Raw genomic sequence first — 14,007 nt, 5'->3', positions numbered from 1 at the left:
CATTGCTGTATACAAAATGCAGTAAAGAATAAGATGAGAAAAACAAGAACAAAGTAAACATTTTCAGTAAGTATAATTTTTTTATACAAGTAAATAAAGTTTACATCAGTAAATTAATAAGAAGTAGGTGAGTGAATAAACTAAATAATAATAAAAATAAATAAAATAAAACTAACTTTAAAAACTAGAATTCTTTAACAAAATAAAATAAAAACGAAAATGTTTTTTTTTTTCTTCAAAAAACTAACTTAAACTTCATACCAATACGAGTAGTCACAGACCCCAATATCACTTATACTTTTATACATAAACGTTATTTAAAATAAATAAATAAATAAATAAATAAATAAATAACAATCAGAGGTAATTAAAAAAAAGATCTATGTATCCCAATCAAGGCTATTTCAGTTAAGTAAAATGAGCAAAAAAAAATAAAACTAAATTTCGTTAACGAAATGAAAACAAAAATGCTTTAAAAAAAAAACAAACAAAAAAAACACGAAAACTCACTGAAACTACATTTTATGTTTACAAACCTAACTAAAACCAACTACAATTATAGCAAAAATGTCCTTTGTTTTAGTCTTTGGCAATTAATTTAATGCATGTGCCTTTGGGGGTGATTTGAAATGTGATTTGAAGTCGATTTATTTTGATATCAACTGGAAAAAAAGGACGTTTGTAAGTGTGTCACACAGAAGTGACGTCATCTAGCAGCAGCCAATCGAAAAGCACTTTCAGACGACGTCACTCCCATGCTGTTTTTTGTTTAAATATTGCGCACAAGTCATACACATTTTCTTAAAAAAATAAAACTAATACTGAAACTAACTAAAACTAAGCATTTGTTAAATAACTAAAACTATTAAAAACTAACAGAAACACCCTGAAAACTAATTAAAACTAACTAAATAAAAAGACAAAACAAAACCGAAATCAAAATAGCTCAAACGAAAAATGCCAAAACTATAACAACCCTGGCGCTCACCTGCGGAAGAGAGCAGGTAGTTGATGTTGATGGTTTCCGAGCGGGCGGCTCCCCGCCACAGCTGCTCCTCCAGCCTCTGTCGCAGCGTGTTGTTGGTGTGGATGCTCCTCTCCAGCTGCACGCGCAGGTGGCGGATCTCCGACAGCAGCTCGGACAGATCGGCCGGCGCCGCCGAGGGGGCGCAGTCGGGATCCGGCGTCGCGACACCTTCGTACAAAAAAAAAAAAAAAAAGACAAGAGGTTACATTTAGAGCGATTCAGCCATTATTTTCCAACAGCGATGACTGGGAGCTCGACTTTGGTGTCAATTCCAAAGTTGCCGTTGCTGAGTACTTCAAAATTTGTTGTGATGGAGAGACGATGAGACAAACCAACCTTGACTGGGCGCCGTCGTCTGCATCGTCTCGCGAACTTGCAGCTCCACGCGCAGCGACTGCAGGAGGCGCTGCGAGTCGGTCACGTGCTGCCGCTGGAGCGTCACCTCGCACTGCAGACTGCACGCAAAAAGTGAGTTGACAAGGGGGTGAAGGTCGTTTGTCTTGTTAAAAGCAAAAGATGGACTTGCGCATTGGATTTTGACAACATAGGGCAAGGGAAAGGGAGAGAAGTGAAACGCGAAACAGGTTTCAAATTTCAGCGTCAGTGGGGCTTAAACGGGAGATCGCTTAAGCAAATTGCACTAAGCGCGTCGTCATGGCGATGCTACAACATGGGGCAGGTTCACATTGCATGGATGTTGCAGGCACTGTTAGTTCATGCAGACTAGTCCACTTTACTAGTTATTGGTCACTAGTCAACATTGACTAGACACTAATGGCAATTTTCTGTTTTGGGGCTCAGGCAAATTATGGGGGACAAAAGATGGCTGCCGTTGGTCTTTGACCTTCATGTCGTGACTAATATCGTATCGTGATGTTTGGATACTGTTACATCCCTTGTCACAGCTCATCTGAGAAACATGCTTGACTAGTTAACTCCATATGGGCTAATGTATGCCTGTTTGCTGAGGTTTTTATTTTTTTCCCTTTTTTCTAAAATCCATTCAGTGATCGTTTTTTTTTTCCCTCCTCCCCTCCCTTGTTTTCTTTTCATCTGGTTGTACCTCTTCCTTTCACTGCAAAAAATAAAATAAAATAAAATGTTTTTCCAAACGTGCGCCCATACCTGCGCAGCTGGTCCTCGCTGGCGCGCAGCGACTGGATCAACCTGGCGTTCTCTCGGCCGCCGATCTCCACTTTCTCCCGCAACCTGGCGTTCTCCTGCCTCCGGTCGTCGGCCTCCTTCCGGCTCTGCTCCAGCTTGCCCGTGTGCCTCGCCAGTTTCTCCCGCAGCCTCTCGCACTCCCGCTGTTTGTCTGCAGTGGGACGACAGCGACGACGACGACGACGACGTGGCGTGATGACTTTGCCTCACTTTTAAGCGTGCGCTTGGTTTGTTTGTACCTTTGGACTCCAGGTTGAGCTGCTCCTTCAGGGCTTGGTTCTGGCCACGCAGGAAGCGAACCTCGTTGGCCAGCTGAGCTTGATCCTCGTTGCCGTGTATGAAGATGTTGGTGGGCGCTGTGCACAAAAATGATCCAATTGAGTGCAACGAGCTCGTAAAGCGGATGGTAAAAAAAAAAAGACCCCAAAAGAGAGAGCGAGCGAGCGGGCCACCTGCGTCTCTCTCCACCTCGGCGAGCCTCCTCTCCAGCTGCTCCCTGAGGCGGTCGTTGGTGGAGATGCTCTCCTCCAGGCGCCGCCTCAAAGCTCGGATCTCCTCAAGGTGCTCGGCCAGCAGGTCTGAGTGGATGACAGACGAATGGACGACCCACACAAAAGATGAGATCTTGTTAGAAACATTCAGCAACAAGTAGGGATGTTCGGTAGCACTTTTTTTGTTTTGTTTTGTTTTTTCCCCCCAAACCGATACCAATGCGAGTAATCATAGACACCAAATACAACTTATACTAAAACAAAAACAAAATAGGAGGTAATAAAAAAATAAAATAAAATAAAAAAAGATCTATGTATCCCAATCAATATTATTAAAACTAAAATTCAAAAAACAATTTTGTTAATGAAATAAAAATGAAAATGCCTTTTAAAAAATGAAAACTTACAGCAAAATTAAAACAGCAAGGAAAATTCCGCAACCGCACACAACCAGTAAGTTGCAGAAATGTCAGATGTTTTGAGGATAAAGAATATAGACCAGTGAGTGGTGTTACAGTCTGTCTACATGGGGATTTTAGTTCAAATGTTATAAAGGCACAAAATCAAAGCTAGTTTTGTTATCCCCTTTATGGCGTTTTCCATCGCGTGTTAGCATTAAGCTAGCAGATGTTTATTCAACAAAGTTATGAGGTTTGGTTAAATAAACTGCATGGAATTCTAACCGAGTAATCGGCTCGACTACCTGAACTGACGACCCGCGCTTCTCCAGGAGCCGAGCCGAGTTCCTCGTCCCGCTTGGGCGCTCGCGTCAGTGAGTCGCGCTCCCGGTGATGGGCCATGACGACGGACAGGTGCAGGTCCAGCTCGCTACGCAGGCTGGCGCTGAGCTGCTGGCTGCTCCTCAGACGCTCGTGAAGCAGTCCGTTCTCCCTCCGCAAGCCCAACAGTCGGCCGCCCGCTTCCTGGTCGCCGGACGCGCCTGACGCCTCGGCTTCTTCCTCTGCACGTGAACACAGCAGTAATGGCGTTTTTTTCCTTTTTTCCTACAGCAACCCGATAGGTAGCACTTAATAATGCAACTGCAAAGTGGATGGAGGAGAGGGAAGATGGAAAGCTGACACCCGCGGCCTCCACAGTCTGCACGGGACGCCTCAATGGACAACAACGGTCATGAGTGGAAAAGAAGTGCCGTGACAGACGTGCGTGACATCCCACCACAAAAGAAATTTTGTAGAATATTTCCATCAAAAATTAATGTTTAAACATCGATTCAGCCACACATTTTTTTAACACCCTTAGTGCCCAGCCTGGTGAGTGATGTGGGAGCCACAAATGTCCACCCAAAAAAAAAAAAAAAAAAAAAAAAAAAAAAAAAAAAAAATAGACTAATGCTTAAAAAAAATAAAATAATCATTTTTATTAACAAGGTTGCTAAAGTTCGTTACTACCTTGTGTGGGCGGGCTGCCGTGACGGGACGTCCTATCAGAGTGGGAGCTGTGGGTGCTGCCGGGACTCTGGCCTCGGACGTGACTCTGCAGGCTTTGGATGAGGCGGTTCTTCTCCTGCAGTTCTTTGGCCAACCTGAGAGGAAGAGGAGGAGGAAGACGGCCACGAGTGTTAGCAAAAAAAGATCAATCCTTTTCATTATTTGGATTAGAAAAAGGGCTAGAAAATTTCCCAAAACGTGCCGGTAAATTTCAGAAGGAAAAATTAAGATGGAGCTGAGTTGGATAGCAGGCAAAACCATGTGGTTTTAGGCACACAAGATTTTTTTTTGATTTATATTTCTATTTTTTTTATTTTGTTTTTTTAAGTGCACACAGCAAACATCATGCCTCCGGGTTCTCCACTCACGCATCCAAGCGCTCGCCAGCGCGCTCGACCACTGCGATATTTTGCCGGACCAGGCGACCGACATGACGCCGCAGCCGCTCTCTCTCGGCCTCCAGCTCCAGACGCAGCTTTTCAAGCTCCTGCTGGACTGGGGCGGCGGGACCAGCCGTCAGCCCGCATTCACTACAAATAAATCCTACCGTTTATTTGGCTGTGAGCGACACAGGAAAGTCAACTCAAACTAAATTGTGGTTCAGTGTTCATGTTCCTACAATAACGCAGATTTTTTTAAGTGAGTTTGGTTTACGCTTTGAAAATATACACAGGCAAGTCGGAATTAGAGTTGTGCGTCGCCAGTGGAGTACAAGATTTTGCCACAACATGATGCACCAGAATTAACAGCAAGAAAAAAAGACAGAGAAGGTCTCAAACTAAACTCCAGTAATAGTAATTAGTCCCACATAAAGAAAGAAAAATGGTGCTCAAGGAGTCAGCAGCGCTACCCTTGGTCACCATGGTAACAAAACCTGTACTCTGCATTTCCACAAGACAACTGCCACCCCCAACAAAAAAAAAGTGATTTCAACCAGTATGCCAAGTGGACATTATATGAAATGTAATCATTTGGCATTCCGCTATTAAAATAAACAAAGGGTATTTTATTGAACTTGGAAAGTCTTTTAAATGTAAAAGAAAAAAAATTGCAATACGTCTCCTCTAAAGCCCCCACTTTGTGTTCTGCTTCACATCGGCTAATGTCCTGTCTGATGCGTATGACACCACTGACCCAGTTGTATCATCAATTGTTTTGTTGACACACAAACGAAAATAGGTCAGCAGCCAAGCAGACGCCATTCGAGCCAAGCAACCCAGACGGGGTCACACAAGGCAATTAGGGGAAAGGCCAGAGGGTAGGTTTGCCTTTAAAGAGGTCATGAGAGGCAAACATCAAAACATTAGAAACAGCCGCTAACTCTAAAAAATCTTCCATCAGGTGCATGTGTTGGTTGTGTTTTAAAAAATAGCCGACGGAGGAGCAGAAGAGTGTTTTTTTTGGTATGAATGAAAAACGCACGGTCATGGAATGAAGGCTCCTCCTATGTCTTTTTTTTCTTCTTCTTCTTCTTCTTTTTTTTTTTTTTTCCAAAAATAAAGAAATAAATCTAGTCGCATCTACTTCCTGTTTTTGCAAAGTGAACTTGTTCTTTTCATTCGGCCAGAAAATCTCATCCGATAATTGTAGTTTTTTTTTTTTTTTTTTTTTTAAAGCTCAAAAGAAAAAGAGCTGGTGTCAGCCTCGAACAAATAGAGCTCCTTCAGGGGTGACAGAGGTGCTAAATACCAATCAGTGGTGTGGAAGGTTGAGATGTACCTGCGAGAAAGCTCCAGAACTGCTACATCTTCATTATCCTGATGAGTTTCTCCTAGCAGACACAGTAAAAAAAAGTAGTAACATCAGAATGTTATGTTCTTATGTTCATGTTCCAGCTCTGGTTGATCAGCATTCATATGTTTCCAACAAGCGCCACCACTATACCTTTGTCCAGACGTCCCTCCAGACGATCCAGAATGGCCAGGCTCTTGTCCAGCTGCTCCTTGAGCACCTCGCTCGTGTAGCGGTCCACCGGGCTGGCGTGGAGCAGCTCCTGGAAGGCTTTCCTCAGCTCCCCCATGTGTCGACGCTGCAGGCCCCCCAGCCGCCGGCTCTCCTTGACCTGCTGCCTGAGCTGCGACAGCTCCCTGGCCTGCGACTGCACCAGCGAGTCCAGGCTGCCGAAGGGACCGATTGAAAGGTCAGGGTCATGAAGCAGTATAAAGGTTATAAAGCTCTTTTTATTTTTTTTTGCATGAGAAAGGAATTGCAATTTAAGTTGCCTGACTATTCTTTTTGCTCTATCCTTTGTGGTCCCATTTGTTGACAGTGATTGCAATGCACTCCCACCTGGCAGGGGACGTTGAGCGGCTGCGAGCGTGCTGGAGCTGCTCCTTCACGCGTGTCTTTCCTCCAGCCTCACTGGTTTCGCTCCGGTTGACCCGGTCCACTCCGTCACCGTCTTTCTCCCGCATCTGCTCCCTACTGGTCCTCGCGTGACGGTCCTGCGTTGCGTCCCGATTGGTCAACTGGTCAGAGCGGTGGCCAGCCACCGGGTCAACGGAGTTCCTCCTCACAAGACTTTGCATCTGGCGGATGAGTTTGGCTTGGCTTTCCAACTGGACCTTCAACTCTCGCACCTGCGCCTGGAGCAGTAACGGGTCCTCGGAGAGGCCGTATTCCTCGTAGGTCTGCAGGCTTTTCAGACTGACCTGAAAACGCAGAATCGGCCACATTAGCTTTGATTGTGTTTGAAACATAATCCGAGCAGAAGTCGCGACTAAACAACCTTGGCCGAGCTCAAAGTGGGGGAACTCGGGTACGGCGTGGTGGAGGCGGAGTCCAAATGTTCAGTAGAGGAAAAGTGCGCCTGCTCTTGAGTTAGCAGCGAAGGGAGACTCGAAGCACTTCCGCTTGCTTCGGCGCCCACCTCAAGGTCTGGACAGGGACAATAACATAAGGAAGATTTAAACAGTGATAATGGTGAAAGAATTGCACTTTAGCAACAATAATGATTGTAACAAGAAAAGCCACGTCTCCAGCAACCGTTCCAATATAGACTGATTTGGTTGTGTGATGATAAAAAAATAAAAACAAAAAATAAAAACTATGTCAGAAAAATGCCAGGGCTGGTCTCACAAAAAAATTATCTCAAATGTAAACGATAAACTACAAATTTGCCCCTTGGCTGAATATTTTGTAACACTTTCCAATGAAAACGCTAGGAAATGTGCACTACTAGCTTGGTGGAAACTAGGCTTTAAGATAAAGCAAGAAGAGTGAAGATTATTAGGTGCTGAAAAACAGACATGCAAAGGATCCATGATCCATCCCATGCAAAAATGTTGCATGGCAGTGAAAGCGTCCGGCAAAACCAGCATACTGAGAACCGCAAGAGAGACGTCGTGAGATTAGGAGACTCAAACGTGGACAGTGTGTTACGGCCCCGTGTTCACTCCTCATGCAGACCGCGAGAGACTCCAGCCCAAGCTGTGTGAGATTAGTGTCCACTCAGAAGACAGACATGCAGAGTCCGTCTCGAAAAGCGTCTGACCTGGGCTACTGCTCTCTTCCCTATCGTTCTCACTCTTGCCCGTTGTCTCGTAGCCAAGGTCCTGCAAATCCACCTGCACACCTTTGTCATCCTGCTCCGGAACTGGGATTGGAGGCAATGGTCATGTTAAGTCAGCAATAAGATAGTTTGGATAAAGGGGGACTCACTTCAGCACAGTGATACCTTGACTTACTAGTTAGATTTATAACAGTTAAAATGCATGTCAAATCAATACTCCCTTCGGACGTCCATTGAAATGCCATTCATCCATTTTATCTGCCCAAAAAAACTCCGCGTCATTTCCTTAACTGGAAAAAAATGTTAAGTTGAGGTCACTTGTACGTCAAGGTACCACTGTCCAACTGTCCACAAAGAAAAATCAAACGCACACAGAATGAAAGCAGCTGAACGGACTCCTTGGAGAAACGATGATGTCTTTCAAGGGGCTATCCTTACAAAAGATAAACAAAATGTTCTCACCTTTTTGTGCTGTGTTACTCTGGGACGGTGTAAACTGAGCCGTGGCGAGTTTCTCCTCCAGGTTTTTGCAGGCTTTCTTCTTCTCCCTCAGCGCCTTGTGCAGAGTCTCCAGCTGGGCTTGGACGCTCGGTGCTAAGCCTTTGCTGTCCGGCAGCGCCGGATGGGCCTCGCTCTCTTCCCTACGGGCCCTCTCCTCCTGCAGGGACGCTTGAAGCTCACAAATCTTTTCAGAGTGATCGCTGAGGACCTTGCAGAGAATTTGCAGATGACTAAGGAGGTCCAAGTTGAGGAGCTCCTCGGAGTGACTTGGCCGAGTGGCTTGAGTCAGGCGCTCCAGTTCATGTCTGTCTTGCAGAGCTCTCTGGAGGTCGTCCAAATGGCCCTGTAGGTCCGGGTTGATGAAAGAGCGGCTATTTGTACAGGCGGCTGACAGAGAAGCAATTACAGACTCCGCCGAGCAAAGGCATCTGGCGAGAACTTTGGTCACCTCCGGATTTGAAATTTGAGCGGAATTTCCGCTTGTCCCTTGCTGATCTCGCAACTCATTTTCTCTGAGAGATTCCGATTCTGTCGGTGTGGAATTACTCAATTGCACCGAACCTTCAGGTCGTCCAAAGACCCCTCTGGAGCTCTGCTCGTTTAATGAGGCGTTCAGTGCTTCAATTTTCAAACGGAGATGTCCAATTTCTGCTTGCCTTTCCGGGCTGTCTGGTAACGAAATGTGCTTCTCTGCCCGGTTCAAAAGTTGTGTAAGTTGCTTGTTGAGATCCTCCTTTTCTTGAAGCACGTCCTGCAAATCCAGGCACGTGCTGCTGCAGCCCACAGAAGCGGACCCTGCGACCTGTCCGGAACCCCCCTGGCTGCCCAGACTGCAGGCGGTCAGGTAGGCGATGGTGGACTCGGCAGCTCGCAAGGCCTCCACGTACTGGTTAATGAGACGCTCTTTGTCCTGCAGCTGCGCGTGGAGCTCCTCCCAATCAGCCAGCCGCTCGCCCAGCTTGTTGATCAAGGCCTCCTTGTCCTGGCACTCCTGATGCAGGAGCTCCAGCTGGGTAAAAAGGGCAGAGTGGGCCTGGGTGTCGTCCGGCGTGTGCATGGCTACATAGCCGCTATCGTGAGCACGTCCGCAGGTAGAAGAGGGGCCGGCGCTTGGTTGGGATGAGGCGCTGGGGTCTGTAATGGGTCGCTGGTCAGCGTCTGCGTGAAGGTGCGGCGCTGCGTCCGCTTTACATGGCTCTGGATGCGTGTAAGTTTCTGTTCTTGGCCTCACCGGGACAGGCAGGCGAGATTTGACACAGGCCTACAAAAGAAACAAGAAAAAAAAAATTGACATGACATGACATGATCTGTTCATTTCTATGGCACTTGTCATGTCCTTGGTCAGAGATGACGAGATTGAGGGGCTGACGAATGAGCCAAACAGGTAGGTTTTTGGAACGGGGGAGGAGTATTGTGCTTGTGAAAGGAGCAACATGGAGGAATGTTACTCTGGATTATTAATAAAAAAAATAAAATAAAAAAAATGTAGGAAACTATCTTTCTATTAAACACACCCTGTGCTTTGAAATCTTGCTGTGATCGCCAGCTTGTAGAGTTCCCACTTCCAGGGTTCCCTTATCCTTAGCACCCTCCTCATCTTTGTCCATAGCTTGACCCTGCAAAGTTTCCCGGCTGCGTCTTAAATCAGCCTGCCCGTCGCTGCTGTTGCCTGACGAGTCTGTGCTCTCCTTCTCTTTGCACTCGCTGGACTTTTGCTCCTTCAGCAGACCGTGCAGTTGCGCGTTTTCAGCCGTTAGCCTGAGGACTTCCTCTCTGTAACAAGGGAATTGATAACAATTAACGGGTGGACTTGTGAATATAGGTAATATAACAAAAAGTCTGACCTAAGGTGCAGGAGTGATGCTGCACCACCGTCGGTCAGCAGACATTTTACAGAATCGGTCTCTGCAGCGGCACACTGAACATTCTCTCCGGTCTGGCCCAGGTTGCTGTCCACACTCTCATCCCCAATCAGCTAAAAGACAAGTTTATTATAGAGTACACTACACTCATACTGTTATATATGCAAACACCATTCACTTTTTTTTAACCTGACCCCCTATGCTTGTTTACTGATTTTTTTTTCCCCCCTAAATGATTTTGGCTATTAGCAGTTGGGCTTAGTCCCCATCCACATGAATTCACTGCATTTAAAGAAACAAAATCAGCCACGACAATTAATCTCAGGTTTGCAATTTTCAATTTCGCCCATTTGGAAAACGCAATCCTGGTTGTGCCCGATTAGTGCAGCTTCCACATCTATTTCGCATGCACAATCAGGTTAGTGGCAGTTTATGCGCCCCTAAACCTTTAATGAGGTTATGAGTCACAAATTTTAGGTGACTTTTAAAAGGGCAACCTACCTGCCCTAGTGGAATGTCCGTCTGACTTGCTTGGTCTTGGCAGCGGCACATCTGGTGAGCTACTGATGGAACCTCCATAATCGTTGCGGTGTCTGGCTGCTAGAGTAATGGGATGTGAGGCGAATATGACATATGTGGCTTGGTTAAAAAAAAGAAAAAAAAAAGAAGAAAAAAAAAGAAAACTCAATGAGGCAAAAGAATCCAAAAAACTGTGCAAAGCGACAGCGGGATGGCGTGACGTGTCTAATGTGATATGGTGAAGAGACACCATTTCATGGGACACAGGTAAAGATAGAGAGACAGGCTTGGTTAGGAACGATGGAGGAAAGAGTCAGGAGGATTTTTTTTTTTTTTTTACAACAGGAAAAAGACACACTTGTAAAAGAAATTAGAAATAGGGGATACTGCATTTGAGACAACTGAAGTAGGAAGTATCCAACTCTGAGCTTATGAGGTGCAACATAATTTTTGGTAAGAAGAGGGAAGAAATAATACCGTAATAATAATAAAAAACACTGCACTGTATTGTATTCTGTAAAAAAAAATGACAGTACAAAAACAGAAGAATGGAAAAAAATAAGTGATTTCATAAAGTTATTTGGTGTAAAGAATGCACTATTTGTGTTGGATGTGTGCCTTTAAAGGGCGTGGCCTACTGAGTGCCTTCAGGAACTTCAGTCAGGCAGTTTTTGCGTTAGCGTTTGCGCCGTGCTCCATGCCCGTGTTTTCATTTTGTGTGCTTTATTGTTTGCCCCATATTAAATAATTGGCTGAGAGTGCATCAATAACTCCGAAAAACATTACAAGTTGGGGCATTCATATGTTAAGGTAACACTCTGCAGTAGATTTGTCATTCCATTACATAGCGTGAAGAGTCCCAGTTTTCTCGAATGCAGCACAGTAATAAGCCAGACACAGCAGAGGGTAAGTCAGGTTCAAAGGTTAGACAGAAGCTACTAAAGGTGGCTGTTATGATGGCACTGAAGTTTCACTTAACATGGACACTTTTATGCTGACTTTAAAAAACTAACATCCGTGTGTAGTTAAGGCGAGAAAGCGCTGTGTTTTTGTGGCCTCCAACCTGCTTCCATGGACGGCTGCTGGCCAGGTTTTGCTCCTCCTTGTTGAAAGCATCGCCGTCAGCCTTCTCATATGCTGCCAGCCTGCTCTGGAGCTCCGCGTTAAGAGCCTGCAGCCTGCCGACACACTCCTGCAGCTCAAGCACCTAACGGACGCAGAGAAACTCAAGTGACGCAAGATATCTGAGCCACCCAAATGACCCACAAAATTCTCCAGTAATAGTCGTTGAATCAGAACAGATATTTTCTTTATGGAATACAAGGGAGTCCTCGAGTTACGTTCCAACGCTAGCGATGTAAGCGAATTTTGACTTAAGTCGAATTTCCCCATTAAAGTTAATATTTATATCAAAACAATTTGCATTAAAAAAAAAACTAAAATACTTTGAAATAAAAATAAGATGCTGTACGATTCGATTGAAGCCCAAAGTCTTTGCCGAAGTTCGTCGATGTTTCCACCTTTCTGCAATCCTTTTATGATGTTTAGCTTTGTTTCCATGGTAATTGCTTTTCTTTTTGGCTCATTGATAAAAGACAGAACTTTCTTCTTCTTCTTCTTCTTTGAGGCTATGATGTGGAAAAAAAGATCGTGAAAAAGCCAAAGATACTCCCATGAAAGCACAAGCGCTAGCATTAGCTAATGGCTAAATAGTGGATGAAGGGAAAACACTGCAGGCTATATCGTGGATGAGGAGTCTAATTGGACGACCGGGCGTAACCGTTGTAAAGTTGAGTTTAGGTTGAGTGTGCCTTAACTCGAGGACTCCCTGTATTGCTACACGTTATTTCTGTGTGTTGCTGCTTCTTGTGTGTTAAAGAAGCAGTTGTTCGAAGGTTTAGATTAGCGTAACATCTACGCTAATTTTTGTTAGCCTGTAGTAACCGCATAAAATAAATTCACCTTCCGTTTGAGCTCCTGCGGTGAACTGTCGTCACGCCCGTCACCCATACAGATACTCATGTAAGAGGTCTGGTCGCCGGCGAAACTCAGAGAGTCTCCTGGAGGAAAAACAACGGAACATAAATATATCCCGACGACACGCACGGCAAAAGTTCCAGGTCGTACCGCTGTCGTTGGCACCGCCCACTCCGCCGCCGCGGTTCTGGATGGCCCCCAAGCGGGCCTGCAGAGAGGCGTTCCAGCGTTGGGCATCTTCCAGCTGGTGCTGCACACTCTCCAGTACTTTGGGATCGACTATGTTCACGCCTGAACACAAACATAGAAAGTGATACAGAAAAACTTTTTTTTTTTATGGCATGACTCGCAGTCTGTTGTTAGCCTAAAAACCGGCAACAGGAGGTGTTGGCATGTCTGAATATATCAAGGATCCGGTCCCAGCCCACTGCTTTTCAATATTAGTATTGATGTTGGGACAGAAGCGGCAGGAGAGGCTTAACGCTATGGTGTGTATTCTTTTCAGACGTCACTGCATTAGTAAACAGAGATGATGATGTTGGAAGACAAATGATGCAAATGGACAGGCTGTATTAAATCAGGTCTGAGAAAGAAGTGGATGAAAGGAAAGCCTTTAAAATGAACATTTGGAGATGGCTCAAAACAACAACAAAAACAGCGACACACAAGCAAAAATGTTTATATTTCCCCCATGTTTTTTAAGGCGCATCGTCATGTGAATCGTGGAAATGTCATCGGTTATAATTGGCTAGCTGCATCTTGCATGGAGAGCTGCTTGTTACATACAGCTGACCTATTTCTACACCTACCACTCTGTGCAGTGATGACTGATGCACCGAGATGCACACTCACGCAGGCGCACGTGTGGGCCAGCTCTTAAATAACGAGGCTTAAAGTTAAAGGACCTACCTGGCCACACACTCACACAGAGACACTTTCAATCAACCTCAAAGTCGTGCCCTGACTTGACTCGAGATTAGCTGAGCGGAGAGCTGTTGGACTAAACAAACCAATTTGCTTTGTTATATAAAAACACGTTCATCCGATTTCAGATTAAACTAATTCAATGTGGCAGATGGCCGAGTCGGCCGGATTAATACCCGTGGAGATGTGACGTGATCAGCGGACAGACAAACCGTTTCATGGGGGAAGTTGAACAAGCATGCAGGCATGTGAGAAACCCAAAGATGGACAAAACGGAAGACTTTATTCACATTTTTTGAAAAACAAGGACAAAGACAAGTCAGGGGAATGAAAGTGTTACATGTGGGGAGTGACAGAGAGAGCGAGAGATGGAGAAAGAGAAAACAAATAGCAAGTCAGCATGCAAACAAGCAGGTGATGATGTTGATGGAGAGTGGACAGAAGGGACACAGATGCTGAATTGAAGAGGTGCTGGGATCTTGTTAGAAAGAGCAAACGCAGTAAAGAATGAGAGAGGACAAAGAAGATGGACGGGTGTGTCTGCGTATTTGTATTTCCCACATGGTCACTAAACTCATTTCCT

General features: G+C 45.2%; 1 protein-coding gene across 7 annotated transcripts in view; it reads right to left on the bottom strand.

Annotated features, from left to right (window-relative positions):
- Positions 1–14,007, bottom strand: part of cdk5rap2 (CDK5 regulatory subunit associated protein 2) — a 35,889-nt gene that overhangs the window by 5,177 nt on the left and 16,705 nt on the right. For 5 of the 7 annotated variants that reach the window (XM_077497113.1, XM_077497114.1, XM_077497115.1 and 2 more), the window contains 19 exons: positions 12,651–12,791; positions 12,486–12,583; positions 11,587–11,730; positions 10,506–10,604; positions 9,987–10,117; positions 9,657–9,915; positions 8,104–9,403; positions 7,624–7,725; positions 6,859–7,007; positions 6,420–6,781; positions 6,015–6,247; positions 5,850–5,901; positions 4,092–4,225; positions 3,386–3,643; positions 2,644–2,769; positions 2,431–2,547; positions 2,153–2,342; positions 1,364–1,482; positions 989–1,195 (listed from right to left, as the gene is read on the bottom strand). In XM_077497113.1, the coding sequence (XP_077353239.1) occupies positions 989–1,195; positions 1,364–1,482; positions 2,153–2,342; positions 2,431–2,547; positions 2,644–2,769; positions 3,386–3,643; positions 4,092–4,225; positions 5,850–5,901; positions 6,015–6,247; positions 6,420–6,781; positions 6,859–7,007; positions 7,624–7,725; positions 8,104–9,403; positions 9,657–9,915; positions 9,987–10,117; positions 10,506–10,604; positions 11,587–11,730; positions 12,486–12,583; positions 12,651–12,791 (4,221 nt within the window). The remainder of the gene's footprint in view (positions 1–988; positions 1,196–1,363; positions 1,483–2,152; positions 2,343–2,430; positions 2,548–2,643; positions 2,770–3,385; positions 3,644–4,091; positions 4,226–5,849; positions 5,902–6,014; positions 6,248–6,419; positions 6,782–6,858; positions 7,008–7,623; positions 7,726–8,103; positions 9,404–9,656; positions 9,916–9,986; positions 10,118–10,505; positions 10,605–11,586; positions 11,731–12,485; positions 12,584–12,650; positions 12,792–14,007) is intronic. The other 2 variants (XM_077497109.1, XM_077497112.1) reach the window with 2 other exon arrangements.

The sequence above is a fragment of the Festucalex cinctus genome, chromosome 15 (genome assembly GCF_051991245.1).
Source record: "Festucalex cinctus isolate MCC-2025b chromosome 15, RoL_Fcin_1.0, whole genome shotgun sequence".
Classification (NCBI taxonomy): Eukaryota; Metazoa; Chordata; class Actinopteri; order Syngnathiformes; family Syngnathidae; genus Festucalex; species Festucalex cinctus.
This window is presented reverse-complemented; position numbering and strand designations above follow the sequence as displayed.